Source organism: Myotis nattereri, assembly GCF_964212035.1.
Source record: "Myotis nattereri genome assembly, chromosome: 5".
NCBI lineage: Eukaryota > Metazoa > Chordata > Mammalia > Chiroptera > Vespertilionidae > Myotis > Myotis nattereri.
In genome coordinates, this window is record NC_138080.1 from 82,032,922 (window position 1) to 82,048,468 (window position 15,547).

Sequence of the window (15,547 nt, forward strand, 5' to 3'; positions counted from 1 at the left end):
CCCTGCCAAGGGCTGTTGCAGCCTTCCTAAAATCAGGCCTCTCGCATTACTCCTCCCTCCGTCCATACCAAACCAGGAAAAAAGAGGCACTGCTCTAACCTTTTAGACACCTCTGATCTCTCCCCATGCCTCTTCTGCCTCCCAGTTATAAATACCAATTCCAATCTCCTTATTCCAGCACTGAAAGCCTGCTCTAGACCTTCTCACAGGCCCCCTCAACCTGACTCTTATCTTCAAAGAATAGACCTTAGAACCCACATTGAGGCCCAAACTGAGGCAGCAGCTAATTTCTAAGTCATATAGAGTCATAATTATATCCCCTCTCCCAAGAAAAGTCATGATCCCATATTTCAGGAATGTGGTCTTTTTCTCCTCCAATGTATTTAGCTATGTTCTAATATCTGATTCTAATCTCTTGCATACTCAAGAGTGATACAGTGCAAACAAGGCAATCTTTTCTTGAGGGAAAATTCCTCCCATGCTATTTGAACCTCTGTTCTCATGCTGAAATGAAATCATACAAAGATAGGGTTACTCAGCCCAGCAAGGGATATGCATTTAGTTCTGATTTGGGAAAAAGTGTCAAGACAGTAATCTGGTCATGCCCAGTAAGGCCATTCATGATGAATGGAGGAAGAACAGAAGTTTGCAGGGTGCAGCGCGAGCCAGAAGTGACCAGTTTGGCATAAGAAGGGTTTATCTCCTAACCAGGGGCCACATTGAGATGTTTTTATTGAAACATATGTTAGAGAAGACAAGTGACCACCCTGTGGTCTAGATGGGACCTCTTCCCCCAGAGGTGGGTCAGGCCAAGGAACCCAACAGGGCAGACAGTCTCCCAAGTGCTAGGAGGGAGCCAAGGGAGACAAGGCCTGCCATGCCAAGGCATAGGAGATGGTGTGAGGTGAGTCTGGGGAACCCATAGGATTATGGATCCTGTTCTGGTACGGTCTGGTTCTCAGATGTGGCTGCAGCTTTCTCTTCATTAGCCTCCTCCTCTGAAGACAGACTCCTCTTTTCTGCAATTAATCTTTTAACTCCCACCATCCACTGACTGACTTCAGTCACATGGTCAACCATGAGCGAGCGGTGGATGTCATCTGCTGCATCCCACTGATGGCTTGAAAGCTCTGAGGAGAGAAAGAGGCTGAGCAAGCAGTCTGGGGCAACAGACAGCTCCCACTCCTCCCCTCAAAATCTCACTACCTATTCCAGCTTAGCCAACTACGGCAGGATAAGGAACCGATACCTTGCACCAGCAGAGCCATCCTCTTCTTTACAGGCGTTGACAGCTTCCCTCCAGCCCACTGTTCTTGCAGCAGAGCCAGGCGTCGGCTGATGTCATCACATACCTGCTTCTGAGAGACAGAAAGCCCTGCAAGTCAGTGCTGCCACAACAGGGGCAAAGGAAACCTAGCACCACATAGGAAGCACCTGCTTTCTCTGGCCCAGGAACTTAACACTTAATCTTAGCGTTCTGGTTCTTTACCCAAAGATTAGAGGCCCACTAAGAATTTGATGAAACTTATAGATCTATTTTCAAGATAAATGCATGTAAGGTGAGAATTTTAAGCTTTCTTAGACGTTCAAAAACTCATTTTATAGTGCTACTTTACAAATAAGGAAACTAAGAACCAAACAGGTGAAAATTACTATGCTACTTTCCTTTAAGATTCCTCAAATCCCTTGTCTCCAGAGAACTTAAACACTATAGACAGAAAAAGAGGGTTTCCCTCCCTCCCTGAACACAAAATTAGCAAGGCCTGCTCTGAATGGCCTAGAGGTATCATAATCAGGCTGTTGATCACTAATGGGAGTTAAATTCAACTTTCATACCCACAAGCCTCTTCTGACTGGTCTCGAGAAGTGCCTTGAACCCTCCTGAAACCCTGTGTTTATTTTTCTGGGAAGGCCTTAGATTCCAAAGGAGTCCATAACTTGAACGGGTTAAGAGCCACTGCCCATAGGATCACAGGGTCTACCTTTGGGAGCCATACCTGCATCTGGCTGTCAATAGGAACCCTACCCATCATCCCACCAGAGTGCCAGGGTTTACCTTTGTGTGGCCACGACAATCATCCAATGCCTGTTCCAAAGGTCTCAGCACATCTTCCAACAGAGTCTCACACTCAATGACTGGAAAATCTATGGGATCCACAGTGGAGGCGGGACAACTCCCCACAGCTGGGGGCCTAGAAGCTGTACTTGAAGGAGGTGGAGGCCCCATTGGGGAGGGCCCAGGAGAAGTCTCTGAGGTAGGAACTGAAAAGGTAAAGCAGGATCAAACAAACACAGGCATAGCTGCTGAAATAGTTTGTAAGAAGCTCAACTCTCTTGAGACAACTCATTCACTGAAAAATACATATTTATGAAGTCCCTACTATGTGCCAGACAATGTGTGAGGCACCAGCGAGAGTAGTAAACCAGGCATATTATGTTCCTGATATCAGAGAGTTTAAATTCTAGAGGAAGTGGGGGGTAGGGGGGACAAGAAAAATCACCAAATTATGTTGCATGCTACAAAAAAAATGGATCAAGTGAATAAGAGGAATACAGGGACCTACCTAGAAGGGCACCTAATTTTATTCCAGCCCACCCACAATGTGACATTTGGCAAGTTACTTTTAACCTCTGAGCTTGGGTTCCTCGTCTATAAAATGGGGATATTACCATAATAGCACTGACTTTACAAAGTTTCAGTGATGATTAAGACTATAGATACAGGCCCTAGCCGGTTAGTGGATAGAGCATCAGCCTGTGACTGAACGGTCCCCAGGTTTGAGGGCTCAATCCCCAGTAGGGGGTGTGCAAGAGGCAGCTGATCAATTATTCTCTATCACTGATGTTTCTATCTCTCCCTCTCCCTTTCTGAAATAAATAAAAATATATTTTACAAAAAGAATATAGATACAACTGCTAGATTAGTGTGTAGCAAAAAGCACTCACAAAGTTAAGAACTAATGGATGAGATAGATGCAGCCATGAAAAGTTAAAGGAAACAAGTACTAGATAGAGGTAAGGGCAGTGCCCAAGAGGCAGGAAAAGTCAAGATGTTAATTCTGTATGCTCTGAAAAATTGATGAGAATAGGTTAAGAATGGAGGCGGGGACACCAATTGGGAGGTTAATGGAGTAGTGGTCCTGGAAAGAGAAGAAGCTGGCATGGACTCGTGTGAAAGACCAGAGATGAGGATAAATGGAGTGGTCCGATTTACTTAGGAGGGAAACACAACAGGACTTGGTGGATTGGGGGTGAGGGAGAGGAGTCAAAGATGACCTGATTTCTGACTTGAGTAATGGGATGGTGGAACCACTACAGAAAAAGACTAGAGGAGAAAGACCAAGAATTTAGTCTTAGGCATCAACATCCACATGAAGGGGGTGGAGGTCCCATGGGGAGGAGGGGAGGGTCAGGAGAAATCTCTGAGGTGGGGACTGAATAATTTGGCCTCGGTTTCTTGACCTCCTCACCTTCAGTGATCATTTTTTCCACCCTACCTCGGCCTCATTCCCCTCTGCTGTGTTCCCAACAGCATTGAACCATCTCCAAAATCTGATCACCCCTTCTACCCTTCCAGCTCAGCTACTCAGATTTAACCAGACATTAAAATCACTGCCTTATAAACACTCTTACCTCACTTAACTGTCCCATTTTCCTGGTAAACACAACTTGCCTACACTTGTTGGGAGGAAAAATAAAACCATGCTGAGGAGTTACCACTTTAAATCCATGACTACAGCCCTAGCTGGTTGTCTCAATGGATAAAGCGTTGGCCTGTGGACTGAAGGGTCCCGAGTTCAATTCCAGTCAAGGGCATATGCCTGGGTTGCTGGCTCAATCCCAAGTGGGGGGGCGTTCAGAAGGAAGCCAATCAATGATTCTCTCTCATCGATGTTTCTATCTCTCCCTCTCACTTTCTGAAACAAAAATATATTTTTAAAAAATTTTTAAATAAATAAATCCACGGCTACAGATTTCAAAAGGTATCCAATGCTGCTTGGAAATCCTATACTTTGCTCATTTTTCCACTCTTTGGAACAAGTATTTTCACATCTTACCTCCTCTAAACTTTCTACCCTGCCCCCTTCTTTTTTTTATATATATTTTATTGATTTTTTTACAGAGAGGAAGGGAGAGGGATAGAGAGTTAGAAACATCGATGAGAGAGAAACATCGATCAGCTGCCTCCTGCACATCTCCTACTGGGGATGTGCCCGCAACCAAGGTACATGCCCTTGACCGGAATCGAACCCGGGACCCTTCAATCCGCAGGCCGACACTCTATCCACTGAGCCAAACCGGTTTCGGCCTGCCCCCTTCTTTACCTTTCCCTGCTGTCTCTCTACTTATGATGCTGCCTCATATTTCACTGAGAAAGTAGTCATTCAACAGGAACTCTCATATTCTCACTACCAGTTCTAACTCAACCACATTAGTGGCCACTTTCTTCCTTTTTTTTTCTTTTTTTTTTAAATATATTTTTATTGATATTTTACAGAGAAGAAGGGAGAAGGATAGAGAGTTAGAAACATCGATGAGAGAGAAACATTGATCAGCTGCCTCCTGCACACCTCCTACTGGGGATGTGCCCGCAACCAAGGTACATGCCCTTGACTGGAATCGAACCTGGGACCTTTCAGTCCGCAGGCCAACGCTCTATCCACTGAGCCAAACCAGTTAGGGCTACTTTCTTCCTCTTTCAAAAGATGAAAGGTCTCTGCTCCTATCAGAGGCCATCTCTCTAGCTGAACTCTGCACCCAGCCTCTCTTGCCTTCTGCAATTATCCCCTTTCTCCTGCACCATTAGTTCTCCCTCTCAACTGAACCATCCCATCTGCACACAAACACACCAAAGTATACTACCTTAAAAACCCTCCCTTACCTCAAATTCCATCTTCAGGTACCCACGCCCTTTCTCATCTCTGCTTCAAGCAGAATTTAAAAAAAAAAAAAATGTTTTTATTGATTTCAGAGAGGAAGGGAAAGTGATAGACATAGAAACATCAATGATGAGAGAGAATCACCGACTGGCCACCTCCTGCATGCTCCCCGCTGTGGGGATCGAGCCCACAACCCAGGCATGTGCCCTTGGCTGGAATCGAACCTGGGACCCTTTAGTCCACAGGCTGGCGCGCTATCCACTGAGCCAAACCGGCTAGGGCCAAGCAGAATTTCTTGAATGAGTGGGCTATAGTTACTTCTCGCTCTTCTCACATTCTCTCCTCATCCCATCCCAGCAGGGTCTCTGCTCTCATCACTCCACATACTGCTCTTAGGGTCATCAATCATCACTATGTACATCAAAACTAGCAGTCCCTTTTCTCTTACTTGATCTCTCAGCAGCATTCATCACAGTTAAAATTTTACTCTCTGGCCTGGCTCAGTGGTTGAGCATCCAGCAATGAACCAAGAGGGCACTTGCCCAGGTTGTGGGCTTGATCCCTGTAGGGGGTATGCAGGAGACAACAAATTGATGTTTTTCTGTGTATAACCCTCTCCCTTCCTCTCTAAAATAATTAAAATCACACAAAAAAGATTTTACTCTCTCCCAGAATAAATTTTACTTTTCTTAGGCTGTTTCTCAATCTCCTTTGCTAATTCCTTCTCTACTCAATCTTGAAATGCTACAGAGCCTTAGGGCTCTTAGATCCTCTTTAGGCCTCTATCCACACACTTTCCCTAGGTAACTTAGTCAAATCCATGACATCAAATCTGATCCATATCATGGTGACTCATTTCTGTAATTCTGGCCTATACCTCTCCCCCAAAACAGCAGCCCAAACTGAACATGGCCAAGACAGAAAACTTGCTTTCCCTTCCCACGCCCCCCAAACCACTATTCTCTAGTCAGTGAACAATACCAGCCAACTCCTCAAGCAAAAATTCAGTTACATTGATTCTTCTTTCCCTCACCTACTCACTCCTACTGACTTTCTCCAACACATCCCATATCCATCTAGTTCCGACCACCTCTAGTACTCCCATCCTTGCCCATCATTAAATCTTGCCTATGTTACCATAATAGTCTCTAAATTTTCCACTTCTTCCCTAAAATCTTCCACACAACAGATAGAGTGATATTTTTTTAAATGTAAATTAGTCGGTGCTTCTCAGTCTGGGAAGATTTTGCCTCCAGGGTAAATGTCTGAAGATGCCAATAGCTGTCCCAACTAGATGGGTGCTGCTGGCATTTAGGGGGTAGAGGCCAGGGATGCTGCAAAAGGACAGTCCCTCACCACAAAGAATTATATGGCCCCAAATGTCAATAGTGCCAAGGTTAAGAAATCCTAGCTTACCTCATTCCTCTCCAGTGTTACATGTGGAAACAGAGGGGTGCCGAAACAGCTGAATCTGAGCCTCTTCCTCAGGGCCACACCCCCACCTATTGGCATGGGAACTGCTCAGGGGAAAAGGCAGCCCTCTTCTATTTTACACTTTTCAATGGCTTCCACCTTTACATAGATTAAAATACAAACTCCTTATCCTGGCTTACAAAGCCAACTATGACCTGGCCCCTGCCTGCTTTTCTCTGTCCCTACCCACTGTGCTCTAGCCAGTCTCCAAGTTTGCCAAATGTGTTCTCCAGGCCTTTGCACTAGCTCAGCCGTGGGCAAACTACGGCCCGCAGGCGGGATCGAATAAAACTGAAAAAAAAAAAAAAAAGACCGTACCCTTTTATGTAATGATGTTTACTTTGAATTTATATTAGTTCACACAAACACTCCATCCATGCTTTTGTTCCGGCCCTCCGGTCCAGTTTAAGAACCCATTGTGGCCCTCGGGTCAAAAAGTTTGCCCACCCCTGCGTGACTAGCTGTTTCCAATGCCTGGAATGCTCTGGCACCTGATCTTTGGGTAGATAGCTCTCGGTCATCATTCAGATTTCAGCTGAAGTGCCACTATTCATTTGTGTATCTCCAAAGCTATAGTGTGGACTCCATGAAAGCAGAAACCTTTTTGTCTTCTTCAATGCCTGGCTCACAGTTGGTGCTCAGTAGATGATAATGAATAACAAGCCAAGTCTGAGATGCTTATTATATAGCCAGGTGAAGATGTAGAACAGACAAATGGATATATCACTATGGAGTTCTGGGAAGAGATCAGGGTAGGAAATAAAATTTGAAAATAATGTGACAATAAAAATTACATCAAAACCATAGGTCTGATGAGATCACCTTGGATGTAAGCATAAAGAGAGTATTTGAAACCAACGTACCATTTATTGACCTGGGCAGTAGAGAAGGGGCTCAGAAAAGGGCCTGCCCCGAGGCCCTTCCTGGGGCTCCAACCTCTCCTCACCGCGGGACAAGCTTATCCCCGGCACCGCCCATTCTCGGCCGGCCTCTGCGCCCTGGACCCCCACGCACCTCTGGGGGCTCCATCCTGGGGAGCGGCGACCCTCTTGGTTAGCGGGGTGCGCTTGGGTCCGCCGGCCTGGGTCTGCAGCCCATAGGAGAACTGCGGCGGGTCGTTCCAGCCGCGCTCCTTGTTGCCTGCAGGGGGGAGGGCGAGTGTAAAGCGAGCCCAGGGGAGCCGGAGGGCCCGCACCCCACGCCGTCACCGCCCCCGGCCCGGGCAATGGGAGACTCAGCGCCCCCAGCCCGCTGCCCCGCTCACCCGGCTTAACGTAAAGCTCCGCCATCTCCACTTCCGCACCGCCAGCGTGGCAGGGTGTCACTTCCGGGGCGGGCGCACGTCCGAGCCACGCCCCTCCCGACTGGCTGCGGGAGACCTCCCGGTAGGACGGCCGTTCTGGACGGCACCCGCCGCGGCGGCACCGGTACCCGCTCTTTAAGGGTCGAGCCTTGAACTCAGGGCACCTAATGCGGTTGTCTCCCAGGAGGCGGCGCTATCGGAGCCCGCCTACCCTCAATCTCTGGACCCACGGGCGCTCTCAGGAGCAAGTTTAAACGGCCAGAAGCCCGCCCACATGCTCCCCTGGGACCCAGCAGGTAGACTCAAGCATGTCAAACTCGCGGCGGCCCAGCCACTATAATGGTATGTAAGAAATGTTTTGATAAAAATTTCATAACTTAATTTTTACAATATCCTGTTATACATAATCTATATATACAAAAGCCCAAGCGACTGTCCTCCGACTGGCCGGAACCAGAGAGGGAGCCCGATTCCAGGATGCCTCACCTGAGAACTGCCCTCTCGCAATCCAGGACCCCCTTGGGGGATGTCAGAGAGCCGGTTTCGTCCAGTTCCCACAGGCCAGGCCAAGGGACCCCACCAGTGCACGTGCACCAGGCCTCTAGTTATTAATAATGAACTATAACGTCCGCTAATGACTGATTACTATAATTGTGTTGCATTCATTTCCCTTACACGCCTTACGCGCCGGCGCACCATCTCTCCACTAACACTAGCAGCAAATATTTTAGCAGCAGATTGCCGCGACATTAGTCTTGTACTGACTGACTTGTTTGGTGTGCGCAACAGGAAATATTTTGCTTTCAGAGAACAAGAAAAATAGGTTTATTTGCATTACGCTTATTAATTTGTGCAGCTATTCAGTGTCTGGTAAGTTAATGTTCAAGAAAAATATTAATTTTTTTAAAATATTCTTATTTTATGTTAATAATTACTCATTTATTTCAGCCCTTTGTAGTCTGCATGTCTATCGAAATAAACCTATGTTTCTATGAAAATTGAAGCTTTTGTTTTTTTGCAGCCCACATAATCTTAAAACTTATTTGGCCCATGTTAGCCTTTGAGTTTGACATGCTTGCTCTAGAACCTCACCTCTGACCACTGCCTCTACACATATATTCTAGGTTTGATTACTAGTACAAAATTCCTTCAGTACTCAGATATCAACTCATCAGGAAGCCTAGTATATCCTGCTTCAGGCCAGGTTGTGTCTCGTCTGAGCTCCCACAACCCTCTGAGATTTCCTAGTTGTACTATATACTATCTTCTATTTTGTTCTTCTTCCTCCTTGTTAGTCTCAGAAAGTGGAAACCCTATTTTATCCCCAATGCTTAGTTTAGTGCCTGGGATAGAGAAGACATTAGCAAATATATTTATTGAATGAAGTCAGATCTCCATCACACCCATGCCCTCATGTGACTATAGGCAGCCACCAACACCAAGCACAGACACAAACACCCACTTCATACAGGTTAACCCCCAACCCTGTCCCAGGCCCAGTATACTCACACTCAGTGAGGTCACTGAGGGATTTTTATTTGTACTTATTTTGCTATAAAGTGTTGCTGAGGTAGAGCCAACTGTCCAAAGCTGGCAAGGAACACAGGGACCCAGGGAAAGGAGAGCCAGGGTCCTAGGATGTGGTGCAGGGCCTCTCAGTTATCCATATAAACAATTAATAAATTGGGCAATAAATATACAGGGTGCACAAGGTTGGAGGGACAGGCAGAGAAGGTTCCAAAGGGTGAGAGGCTACATGTCCCTGGGGAATGAAGGGGTACAGAGTTGGGCATGGACCCAGAGCCTCGTTACCCCGGTCCTCCCAGATCCATTTAGGACATATGGAGCAGAGAGGGTTTCATTCGAAAGGCATCCAGAAAAGAGAAGATGCCCCGCTTTCGAGGGGCAGCCCCTGCACCTCCAACCCCACCTTTGAGTAGGGGGAGAGGCAGGGGACCTCCTGGGGAGTCCACAGAGCTGGTCCGCTTGAGTCGCAGGCGGGCACGGGCCTGGGCACCCCAGGCCTTGCCTCGAGATGCAGAAGCCACAAGACACTTCTGGTACTGAACCTAGGGAGAATGGGTATGTGAGGATCCAGCTCCTTTCTGCCTCGGACTCCCTGAGCGCTTCTGCAGGACAGGGGACTGGCCAAGGTTTCAGTTTGATATGAGGCTCGTAGTCCACCACATCTACAGCATTCCCAGGTAGCTCAAGAACAAAAACAACACTTGACATTTACTGAGCATTTAAGGGGGCTGGACACTGTGCTAAATGCTTTGTATAATGTAACAATCCAATTATTTATCAGGTGTTATTATCCTCATTTTACAAATGAGGAAATTGAGATTTAGAAAGAATGCATGACTTCGAGGTCACCTAGCCAAAAAATGGTAGAATTGAGATTCAAACCTAGTCTGTCTGACTACAGACCTGTGCTCTTAACCACACCTTACCACTATGTTGTCACCTTACCACTATGCTCGCTTGCGCTCTCTCTCTCTCTCTCTCTCTCTCTCTCTCTCTCTCTCTCTCTCTCTCTCGGACTAGCCCCTAGCAGAGTGGATTCCCTAGTCAAGGAGGTCTTCCACTCAAACTCCATTCCCCATGCAACTGCCCCAATCTTCTCTCATTTGAATTCAGCAGGGTCCTCAATGGTCTTCCTACTTCTTGTGTCTTCCAAATCTTTTACCTACACTATAGCTTAAGCAGTCTTCCTAATCTACAAACCTGATTTCACTGTCCAAAACTGTTCAAAACTTTTTAATGGCTCAGAATGCCTCCGGGCAAAATGAACTCATCCCCCTGACCTATAAGTTCTTCCATGACCTGGTTTCTGCCATTTTTTCTGCCCCCATCTGTCACTCCATCCCACTAGCACTCCAGAGACACTAGTCTCTCAGATACACTAACTAACATCTCTCACCTTCACAGCTGGAGTTCCCTGTACCTGGCACACCTTCTGTCCTACTCCTCCTCACGTAGCTAACTTCTTCCTTGGACCTTCAGCTCTCCACTTCCTATCACCTCTTACAGGGAGACTTCTTGAACCCCTGAACGGACCTTCTCCTCCATTATCCTGTAGTGTACAACTTCTTTCTGGTCTGTCTCTGCTTTAACCTAAGGCCATGCCCTCTATAATACTGAATTCCCAGGGTCAGGTATGATCCCTGCAGGCATTCATATATTTGTTGAGTGAGTAAAATGAAGAGTGAGAACATTCCACATTTAAAAGCCCACAGATACCAGGAAATAACCTAAATGAAAAAAAAAAGGAAAGACAATGCCAACTGATAGGGCAGCCCCTACACAATTCCAGCCCAATGTTGAAATGCATGCACGATTCTGACAGTTTAAGAAAAACAGGAATAGCAATTATTGTGTGAAATGTCCTGGCAACTCATTAAAACTTATTCAGAAGAGCATGAGGGCCAAATAAAATACTAAGAATCATGGTCAACCCTGGTATCAACGGTTTGTGATTCTGGAAAGGCTGCCAATCTTGAGCCCCAGTCACCAGTACAAAGCAGCTGCAGGGCCACCCCACCCACCATCCCACCCCTAACTCACCATGCAAGCAGCCTGCACAGCTTCGGAGAGTCCCCCTGCATGGGGCTGGCACCAGAAGGCTGCGCACTGGAAGCTCTGACGGCCCAGGTCAGCAATGAGGCCAAAGGTGTGCGGGTCGCGGCCGACACCAATAAAGGTCACCAGGCGCACAGGGCACTGCCATAGCGGCTCCTCCTCCGCATCAGCCTCTGCCTGCCCACACCAGGCCTAGTCACTAGAGGGCTCGGCACAGGTGGACCCACTGAGCTCTTTCCTAGAGCAAGCCATGATACCCAGCATCCCTGCCCCCCCACCCCCGCACAGCCCAACGTCACCTTCTGGTACCTGAATGGGATGTGCAGTCATGAAAGAGTCAGACACACTGAGCATGGAGGGCACCCAGGCATCCCGGTCCCCTCGGGTGGTGAGGATACCAATGGCCTCGTTCAGCACGTCCATTCCTGGGGGGACATACCCACTATGGTGTCTCCCAGACATAAGAAGGAAGGAATCTGCAGGGAGTGTCTAGGCCCCTCTCCCTGTCTTGGAATTCAGAGCGATGAGAAGAGAACACCTGGGGCTGGGCTTAGAACCCCGAGTTGGGAAAGGTGGTACATCCAGGCCATACAGGGCCATGGAAGCACGCTGGGAAACGTAGATCCCGCCTCACCCGCCTTCCCCTTGCCTTAGCGGCCCACCACTCCCTCCAGCCCCCTCAGTCCTCACCCATGGCTTTGGTGACTGGCAGGGTCCCCATATACAGTGCCTGGTACTTCTGAGCAGCTTGGCTCACCGCATCCAGCAGCTCCGCTGAAATACACACAGCCTGTTGGCCTGCACGCTCTCTCAACAACCCCTCTCCCAGCCTTCTGAGAGAGCTGGAGCAAGCAGAGACAGAAGAAAAGACCATGGACGTGCCTCCAGTCCAGGGCTTGGATTCCTGGAACCAAAGTCCCGTATCTCCAAGGAAGTACTAAGTAACCAGGACCCCCTCCCATCTTTCACTAAAATAGTCTGTGGCTGCAACACAGGACCTCCCTCCCCATACCTTGCCTCGGCAGATCTTCAGGGGAGATGGTGTCCAGGGAACAACAAGGGGAATCACCACTGACCCCAACGCGCTCTGACAAGATCTGCAACAAAATGCAGCTGGCTTGAGGCACAGGGAGAAGGGAGTTGAGGTAAGGGAGTCCCAACCCCCCTGGCAGCTTCACACCCAGCTCCATCCCACATTCCCTACCCCACTCCTGGCCCTTACCTGAGCACAGAGCCCATGTAGGGCACTGGCAATGGCCTTGGCAGGGACATCACAGCGAAACACATGGCACTTGAGCATACAGCTGTCTTTGTCGCCCGCCACAAAAGCGAAGTCCCTGGCAGGTCAGAGATGGGGCTGGGGTAGAGACTGGGTAGGGGCAGTCTGCAGAGGCTAGAAAGTCAGGCAAGGGATATGGAAAGGATGGACAGGGAAGTCAGGGCTGGGGCTCAAGGCACCTGGCTGTCACTCACCTATCACTGTTCCGGAAGCATGTGGGAGCACAGGAGAGAATCAGCTCAGCCTCTCAGGCTCTCCCCCATCTGTCCCCGCTGAGCTGGGCCCACCCTCCCCAACCAGGGCTGCACCAGGCAGGGAAGGCAGAGCTTGGATCCATGTCAGAGGATCTGTGTCCAAGGGTTTAAGTACAAGGGATCAGCATCAGTGGGGAGCACAGCCTGCAGTCGGCGCAAGGAGCAACTTTCACTTGAGGGGATGTTGGGGTCCTCACCGGCCCTTGGAGCTGCCCACACCCCATACACGGATGTGCACCAGAGGCTGGCAGTGGATCAGACTGTGGTCCAGGGGATTCACCAGGCTCATGGCATCCTTCTTCAGGATCATTAGCATGTTCTGGCCCTGCCAGGGACAGAGGGCAGCACAGAGCTCAGATGAAGGTGGTTGCCATGGGAACAGACAATTCAGAGACAACCACCTCTACTGGACCCTGAGCTGAATCCTTGAAGGGCTGGCTTGCTCACCTCGCCCCAGGCACCAGCTGGGGGCTGGCTCCGGCTGCGGGTCTGGGCCAGCTGCTGGATGCAGTTACTGACCGCAATACTGCTCTTCCCTGGTACCAGGTCCTCTTCGGGTACCTCTACCCAGCCCAGAGAGCGGACTGCAAAGCACTGACAGGTGAGGAGAAAGGACAGAAGGGCCCCAAGTGAGTAGAGGTGGAGCAGGGTAGATGCCACAGGCTACACCCATACAAACCCTCTGATACCCCCTCCCTTGATCATCTCTGCTCAGCCCAATCCCACCCCTGACCTTTCCCTTGGGGCCTTCCCCAATGCCATGGGCTGGCCCTCAGGCCCAAGTCACTACCTTAGCCCCTGGTTCCATGCTCTGGATGTAGGATTCCTCACCATACCAGGACAGAGAGTTACTGGAACAGAGCAGAGCTGGTAAGGGACCACACTTCCTACAGAAGGGACACTGGGGAGGCACAGGCTACTTAGTAGGCAAAACGTGTGGGATAAGACCCAGAATATAAAGTCCCAAATATAAAACCAGAGCAGGGAGGCCCCAGGACATATTGAACAAATGTAACATAAAGAGTATGACTTAGAATCTGAGGAAAAAATCAGGGCACAGGCCATAGAATAAAAGTTGTAAACATAGAGCAGGGTTCAAAATGTGAACCAGAGCTCCAAATGGGGACAAGAGATCCTAGAACACAGGACAGTGCCCAAGGTCCAGAACATGGCAAGTCAGGACGCAGCATACGGAAAAGAACATGTGGCAAAAGAGCTTGGAACTAGACCAAAACTCAAAATACTGAGCCAAAGCATGAGTCAGAGTTCAGAACCTGGGCTGGAAAGCAGACTGTGGGTCCAGCTGCATCTCTGAGGGCCATGGAACCCCCTGGCCGGCCTGGCCTATCCCTGTTACCTCCGGTCCAGTGAGCTCTCCAGGCTGGAGAAGGATCTCCCCTTGGGGGGCCGAAGTCCCCAAATCCCTTCCGGCCTCTGCAGAGAGGGGGCCAAGTCAGTGTAGCAGCAGGCTAGGTCCACACATGGGCTCAGGCCCCCTCCTCACACTCCACCTACCGTGCCTGGCTCCTCTGCATCTCCTGGCTCCCAGGTTGGGCGCTGCCACTGGGTACTACCGCTTGGTACGTGCCAATAGTAAGTACCTGCAGCATCGTGGATCTTTCTCCAGCCAGGGGGCAGGCCCGGCTCTCCCTCCAGACTCTGGTCCCCCCACAAGTCATCTACAGGAACACGGAACGAGGAGGGGGAACACAGGATTGGAGAAGGAGGGCATATTTGTGGATGCAGAATAACACCTTGTCAACCCTTATCCTGGAGGTCCAGGCAGACGGTCCAGGCTCCCAATCTTGGATATTATTACAGTGCAAAGATCAGGGTTCATTTGTACCCTGGTTCTCACCCCAGGACCTACCCTCCTCCCTGAGTTTGAGCCTTGGGGTAGCCCTTCACCTTCCCTCTTCCCCTCTCAATTCCCGGTCCTCCCTCCCATCGGACCCCTCCGTGCACACCATCGCAGTTGACCAGAATTATGGCCAGCATGTAGTCCTTGCCCAGCATAGCCCCGACCGCGGCCCCGCCGGCCTCTGCCGGCCTGCACTCTCAGCCCAGCTCGACCTCTGGAGCTGCTGCGCCGACAAGCCCAGCCTCTGCGCCGGAGTCACCGGGCCAGCGGACGCCACACAAATACGGGGCGGAGCAGGGGCCGTCCCGGGGTTGAAATATGACGGGAGGAGCGGCGCCGCGCGCCGAGAGGTGGCGCACGTAAACAGGCGTCTGGATCCCCAAGTGGGTGCGCGGTTCGGTGTAGGCGCCGGGGGAGGAGCGCCGAGGCCAGCGCACCAGCCGACACCACCACGCAACTGTGAGCTCAGCAAGCGGCGGGTGACCCACCAGGCGAAAGTGCGCGGGGCGCTCACGCGCACCGGTGACAGCAGCACGCCCAGGTCGTGCGCGCGCACGCGCAGCTGAGACCCGAGAGGAGGAGTCACGTGGGAGTACCTGTGGGCAGAAGACCGCCTGAGCTCCGCTGCCAAGAAAGCGCCTCCGACCCAGCTGGCCCGGCTCAGGGCTGAGCGTGGACCTAGGAAACAGGAGGTTACCCTCGGATTCCTGGTCGGAGCACAAGCCCGGGTTGCAGGCTCCATCCCTAGTGTGGGGCCTGTAGGTGGCAGCCAATCAATGATTCTCTCTCATCACTGATGTTTCTATCTCTCTCTTCCTCGCTGAAATAAAAATATATTTCTATATACATTTTTAAAAAAATTTTTTTAAGAAAGCGCCTCCAACCTTTCAAAAAAATCTCCCGGAAGTGCCTCCG

The 15,547-nt window shown here is 49.9% G+C and overlaps 2 protein-coding genes across 2 annotated transcripts; both read right to left on the minus strand.

The window, feature by feature from the left end:
• Positions 1-715: 715 nt before the first annotated feature.
• SRA1 (steroid receptor RNA activator 1) lies at positions 716-8,767 on the minus strand. Its single transcript, XM_081090978.1, has 5 exons — positions 7,618-8,767; positions 7,368-7,493; positions 2,057-2,262; positions 1,250-1,358; positions 716-1,130 (listed from the first exon to the last, which is right to left on the minus strand). The coding sequence occupies exons 1-5, from the start codon at positions 7,640-7,642 to the stop codon at positions 928-930; spliced, it is 669 nt and encodes a 222-aa protein (XP_080947104.1). The 5' UTR covers positions 7,643-8,767; the 3' UTR covers positions 716-927.
• A 404-nt stretch (positions 8,768-9,171) lies between these two features.
• On the minus strand, positions 9,172-15,033 carry APBB3 (amyloid beta precursor protein binding family B member 3). The gene is made up of 12 exons (XM_081090976.1): positions 14,739-15,033; positions 14,287-14,450; positions 14,129-14,205; positions 13,562-13,622; positions 13,219-13,365; positions 12,969-13,096; positions 12,461-12,575; positions 12,251-12,335; positions 11,929-12,012; positions 11,548-11,663; positions 11,224-11,415; positions 9,172-9,725 (listed from the first exon to the last, which is right to left on the minus strand). The coding sequence occupies exons 1-12, from the start codon at positions 14,785-14,787 to the stop codon at positions 9,489-9,491; spliced, it is 1,455 nt and encodes a 484-aa protein (XP_080947102.1). The 5' UTR covers positions 14,788-15,033; the 3' UTR covers positions 9,172-9,488.
• Positions 15,034-15,547: the final 514 nt, after the last annotated feature.

What these genes read in the sequence shown, in the direction of transcription:
- SRA1 (XM_081090978.1), bottom strand. Translation starts at nt 7,642, where the DNA reads ATGGCGGAGCTTTACGTTAAGCCGG. An exon ending in GGAGCTTTACGTTAAGCCGG is followed by an intron (nt 7,494 to 7,617) that starts GTGAGCGGGGCA and finishes TCCCCCCTGCAG; the next exon opens with GCAACAAGGAGCGCGGCTGG. An exon ending in GATGGCTCTGCTGGTGCAAG is followed by an intron (nt 1,131 to 1,249) that starts GTATCGGTTCCT and finishes TTCTCTCCTCAG; the next exon opens with AGCTTTCAAGCCATCAGTGG.
- APBB3 (XM_081090976.1), bottom strand. Translation starts at nt 14,787, where the DNA reads ATGCTGGGCAAGGACTACATGCTGGCCATAATTCTGGTCAACTGCGAT. An exon ending in GTGGGCAGCTCCAAGGGCCG is followed by an intron (nt 12,576 to 12,968) that starts GTGAGGACCCCA and finishes CTGACCTGCCAG; the next exon opens with GGACTTCGCTTTTGTGGCGG. An exon ending in CTGTGCAGGCTGCTTGCATG is followed by an intron (nt 9,726 to 11,223) that starts GTGAGTTAGGGG and finishes CATTCTCCCTAG; the next exon opens with GTTCAGTACCAGAAGTGTCT.